The sequence below is a fragment of the Triticum dicoccoides genome, chromosome 2B (assembly GCF_002162155.2).
Source record: "Triticum dicoccoides isolate Atlit2015 ecotype Zavitan chromosome 2B, WEW_v2.0, whole genome shotgun sequence".
Lineage (NCBI taxonomy): Eukaryota > Viridiplantae > Streptophyta > Magnoliopsida > Poales > Poaceae > Triticum > Triticum dicoccoides.
The window spans coordinates 532,944,210-532,949,247 of record NC_041383.1 but is presented as its reverse complement, the minus strand read 5'-3'; the positions used below and the strand labels follow the sequence as shown (position 1 = coordinate 532,949,247).

The following is a 5,038-nucleotide window of genomic DNA, read 5'->3' as shown; positions in this document are numbered from 1 at the left end:
TGTCCATATAGCCTGCAGGTGAAATCAGCACGCACGGTGCCGGCGCCGGCGCCGTCGTATGTCCAGAGCTTGCGAACAAGGCGTCGCGCGAGTACCAAAACAGGACACCGAGACCAGACATGCAGCATTTGTTAGATTAATGCTAAGTAATTCATGCATCTAGACATGTATTCATCCTCCACTAGTTAACCAGCTAGCTTTCTTCTCCATGATTGCTCCAGACAACAATCGTACGGCTACAAGAACTCACAATTTATCAAAAAATGATGGTCTCCTTGAGGAACTTATGCTCCAGTCATGCAGGCCATTTACAAGGTGGGCGAGCTCCCGGCCTCCGGCCGCGGCGGCGGCGCCGTGCGTTTCAGTTTCACACGCACGACTGACGGCTGAGCTGGCCGGCGTGAGCAGCCGGAGGACTGCCGTTCTTCCTGCATCGTTACAGTTTTTTTATTAATAACATAATTAAGGCAGATGAAAGAGAGTATTTGGATTGAAACTAACGGTAGATTTTGAGAGCAATAGAGTAATAACATTACTGTAGAGGAGCCGAACCCATACCTCAATGTCCACCAAAAGTTTCAAGCAAGGTGCATAAAGTTCACAAACAAAGAAGGTGCATAGTTCACCATACAAGTTCACAAACAAGGTGCATACAAGTTAACTTTGTCACTTGGTCAAATGAGAGAATAAATCATAGGGTAATATAGGGTACTAATAAATTGCATGCAAGTTCACTTTGTCACTGGTCAAATGAGAGAATAAAGCATAAGGTAATAGGGTACTAATAAATGCTTGCTCCCCATCAATCTGCCGAATCAGGAAGAAACCCCAAAGCATGTGGTTCTGGTTACTTCCTCCTGATCAATTCCTTCGACTTGATCAATCAGAGGTGTGGCACAAAGGACATGTTTAATTTCCACCGGTCTCATGCTCTTACAGGGCGTTTCCTCAGTCTCAACCCGGACTGCCGTTATCCATAGCTGATTCTTGGGGGGTCTATATTGAACTTGCACACCTGTATATACAAGAACATTACAGTTTCATAAACTGATCACCATGCATAATTGAGAGAGAGAGAGAGAGAGAGAGAGAGAGAGAGAGGGAGCGAGAGAGATTCACCTTGCACCACCCAAAGCAAGATGGCACCAGAGTCCACCTCTTTGCCAGCATAATCCAAAGACATTCTTTCACTCTCCCATTGTTTACTCAACCATGAGAATGGCAAAAAGATTGGGCCTTTGAGGTACACATGATCATTTTCAAAGAGTAGTTCATAAGCAGCAAGCCCGCAATTTGAGCATGTGTAGATAAAACCATCAACAAACACACATGCGCCCTTTAAAAGGCCGTGTCTAGGCATAGGCCTTGGTAGGTATTCTCCCCATTGAGTCCAAGGTATGACAACATGCCACTGCTTGGCGCCCACCTCAAAGAGAAGACAAGAACATGTGACACTATCAGAGACTATAAAGGAATCATCACCCACTGCTACATATCCCGAGAGCATGACCTTCCTGTCAAGAACATTAGACTGGTTTGTGTGATAGCGCACCCATGAGGTGGATCCAGGAGGAGAAACACGGTAGGCCTTGTGGTAAACTTGGAGAGTCTCGGTAAGAGCAAAAGTTGCTCGACCAACTCGGATAACCATAACAAAAGGATCAACGGAAACAGGCCGGCGTGCAAGTATATCCATAGTGTGACTAGTGGTGTCCAGATTAAACACATCCATGCCATCTTTTAGGAAGGAGATGGCACATAGTTTTGAGCTACTTAGAAAAAAGTGCCTGGGACCATCATCATCTCCATGTACAATGTAATGTGGTTTGAGAGGAGGGGCTCTTTCTAACATTGGAATCTCATCCATCTTGATTTCATATCTATAGATAAATGATTGTGAACAACCTTGGCAGATAATAAACAAGAGATCCTTGTCAATATGGATAGGTGGCTTCACGTACTTAGGAGGACTTGGTGGGAGATAATGCCTGCATGCAAGAGGCAAAAAATATGTCATGCACTAAAAAGATTTTAAGGCACAAGAAGTTGGGACACACAAGAAACTTGAAACCAAATATCTAGACCTGCAAGGATCATCAAGGACTTCTTCCTGGAGTTGAGGCAACACCTTGTCGTCCATATACTCTCTAGGTGATTCATTAGTGGACAAAAGATTAATTTGTAAGCAAGAACAAAATGAATACATGGATTAGTGGATTAGTGAAGAGAGAAACTTACTGCACAAAGCATAATTTAAATTCATCCATGTGTTTCATGGGCAACATGTCCACCCGACGGAAGGTGGAGTGGAGGACCTTGACATCCCCGGGCAGGGGACCAATTTGGAAGGTGGTAACAATGGCATGTAGATAGTCACACCCGCATGAGAGGTCGAGGCTGATCCACACAGAGCACATGACCCCCCAGCCCAGATGGGTGAGGAAGCCATCTCCTTTCAATGTAATGAAAGGACAAACAGAGTCAATCCTCGCAGGTGGATGCAGCTTGAGCCTTGTCAGCCCTCTCTCTTCCTCTTCATCTACCACCGTGAGCTTGTATTCGTAGACCACGTTGTTCCAGAGCATGTAGATGGCATTGCTTTCTTGTGCGTACAAGCCACGGCCATTGATAGGGAGGTAGTACTCGTCTGAAGTGTGGGTTACCTTGGTCCACTGGATCTCCGGGGCGGCCAAACAATCGAAGGTGAAGAAAAGGCCATTTTGGAGGGAGAGCAAAATCAGCGTGCCCCCATCCAGGCCATGGCCAGGGAGCACCACGTAGCCCTGGAGGAAGCTACCATCCCAGGTGGGGAGGGAGCGGTCGAATTTGCAATCTTCCTTGAAGGGTCTGCCAACCAGCTCCCAACGACCTCCCGCTGCATCCTCTTCCTCTTGGGTGAAGAGGCGTTGCATGACCAGGTGGAAACTGGAGACAGAAAGCTGGATCGCGGACACCGCCCATATGTGGCCGTCCGCGGAGATGGGCATGCACCGGCCAAGCGATCTCCAAGCCAGCGGAGGGAGGGGCCGCAGCTTTTCCTCGGCTTCCAGCTGCAGCTGCAGGGCGTAGGTTTGCTCGTTCTCCACCTGCTGCACGACGCAGAGGGAGCGACCGTCTGGAGCCAAGGCGGCGTCGGCCCTCAAGCTGCACCCCGGCGGCTTTTTGAGGTCGTGAAAGATCTCCACCACCTCGTTGCTCCGACCGGAGATCCGCCCTGATCTCGCCACGCGAAGACGGTGGAAGCGTAGGTCGCCCCTCATGACGCCGACGAGCAGCGACCAGGCAGGGCCCTCGTCGGCATAGAAGGGAATATTGACGAAATCCTTGCCGGGGGCGACCCGATGAATCGAGGTGGACCAGCTCCCCTCCCCTTTGCTCTCCTCGGCCGCCACCATATTCCACTCCTCCCATTTGCTCTCCGCCGCCGCCATCTTCGGGTTAGGGTTAGCCTCCGCGGCCGCTATCTTCCACTCCGAGTCGCTCTCCGCCGTGGTCACTTCGGGTTAGGGTTTGGGATTTGGGGACAAGTCTTTTTTTTTAGCCAAATTTGAGGACAAGTCTGGGTGACTAAATCGGCGGGGTGATTGGTGCTGGGCTGCTGCCAATACGCCTATGCCACGAGCCCATCAGGCACACGCTGGCGACAGTTGACCGGCCCAACTTTATCCATTCGATTTCTTAAACAAATATTAAAAAAGCCGGTGCTTAGGGGGAGATCATATTTTTTTTTGAGGGGGAGGGGGAGATCATATTGGACGCTCTTTGCGTCAAACTGGCGTCGCTACGCACAGGGGGGTAGTCTGACTGGGCCGGCCCATCACGCTGTACCACTGGAATCAAAAGAAAGCAAAAACAGAGGGAGGCGTGTTGGGAGGAATCGAACCGGCAACCAACAGATTGGAAGAGCGTGCTCCCAGCCACTCTAACTAACTAGCATTGTTTGTAGTGCAACAGCCCGCATCGAAAATAACTTAGCACAAGGTACAATCGGACTTGACTACTGTGTCGAACCGGAATTAGTTACTGTAGTGAAAAACTTTTTGAACGTATGATTACGCAAACAAATTTTCTAAAAACGAATAAATTATGAATTTCTCAAACATTTTTGGAATTTGTGACATTTCTTTAAAGGACGAACATTTTCTGAATCTTGAGAACAAATTTTGAAACAGAGAACAAATTTGGAAGCACGAACAATTTTTTAAAGCACAAACATTTTTTAAATCTTTAGAACAAATTTTGAAACGGAGAACAAATTTGGAAGCGCGGACAATTTTTTAAAGCACGAACATTTTTTGAATCTTGAAATAGAGAACAATTCTGAAAAATACCGAACAAATTTGGAAGCGCGAACAATTTTTTAAAGCACGAACTTTTTTGAATCTTGAGAAAAAAAATTGAGATAGAGAACAATTTTGAAAAATCCCAAACAAATTTGGAAGCATGAAAAAAAATTTAAAGCACAAACATTTTTTGAATCTTGAGAACAAATTTTGAAATAGAGAACCATTTTGAAAAATTCCGAACAAATTTGGAAGCGCAAACATTTTATGAAAACGTGAAATTTTTATGAAATCCGGTACATTTTCTGCATTTTGAAAGTTTTGAACTTTTTTGTCTAACGAGAACAATTTTTGAATTTTGAGAACATTTTTTACGAAAACAGAGCATTTTATAAAAATACGAACAAAATTTGAATATTTTGAATTTGTTTTGAAGAAAATGAAAAAGAAAGAAAACAAACAAAAAAATCAGGAACATTTTTCGAAAATGTCAACATTGTTCCAGAAATATGAACAAATTTTGATAAAAAGAACATTTTTCAAAATACCGAACCACATTTAAACTTTTTGAAAAACTTTAAAAAGAAAAGGAAAAAATATTTAAAAAGAAAAAACAAAGAAAACGAGAAAAAAGATAGAATAGAATAAGACTGTGAAGAAAAACCAGAAAGAACTGGTAAAAGGAACAAAAGTTTTTTGGAATTTCCGCGAACTGTTTTGAGTTTTATCGTCGCCTTTAGTTTCTTTAAGTTTAG

General features: G+C 44.8%; 1 protein-coding gene across 2 annotated transcripts; it reads right to left on the bottom strand.

Moving 5' to 3' along the window:
- Positions 1–592: 592 nt before the first annotated feature.
- Positions 593–3,522, bottom strand: LOC119364673. 2 transcript variants are annotated; one of them, XM_037630165.1, is made up of 5 exons: positions 2,239–3,522; positions 2,085–2,147; positions 1,962–1,988; positions 1,120–1,880; positions 593–1,015 (listed from the first exon to the last, which is right to left on the bottom strand). In XM_037630165.1, exons 1-5 carry the CDS (start codon positions 3,429–3,431, stop codon positions 816–818), a joined length of 2,244 nt encoding a protein of 747 aa, XP_037486062.1. In that variant the 5' UTR covers positions 3,432–3,522; the 3' UTR covers positions 593–815. The 2 variants fall into 2 exon arrangements, with proteins under 2 accessions (XP_037486062.1, XP_037486061.1); XM_037630164.1 differs by having other exon boundaries at positions 1,120–1,988.
- Between the last annotated feature and the right edge of the window lie 1,516 nt (positions 3,523–5,038).

Excerpts from the sequence above, each read along its gene's own strand:
- LOC119364673 (XM_037630164.1), bottom strand. The coding sequence starts at position 3,431 with ATGGCGGCGGCGGAGAGCAAATGGGAGGAGTGGAATATGGTGGCGGCC. Across the intron at positions 1,989-2,084 it reads GTCCTTGATGATCCTTGCAG|GCATTATCTCCCACCAAGTC; the intron begins GTCTAGATATTT and ends TCTTGCATGCAG. Across the intron at positions 1,016-1,119 it reads CTTGCTTTGGGTGGTGCAAG|GTGTGCAAGTTCAATATAGA; the intron begins GTGAATCTCTCT and ends TTGTATATACAG.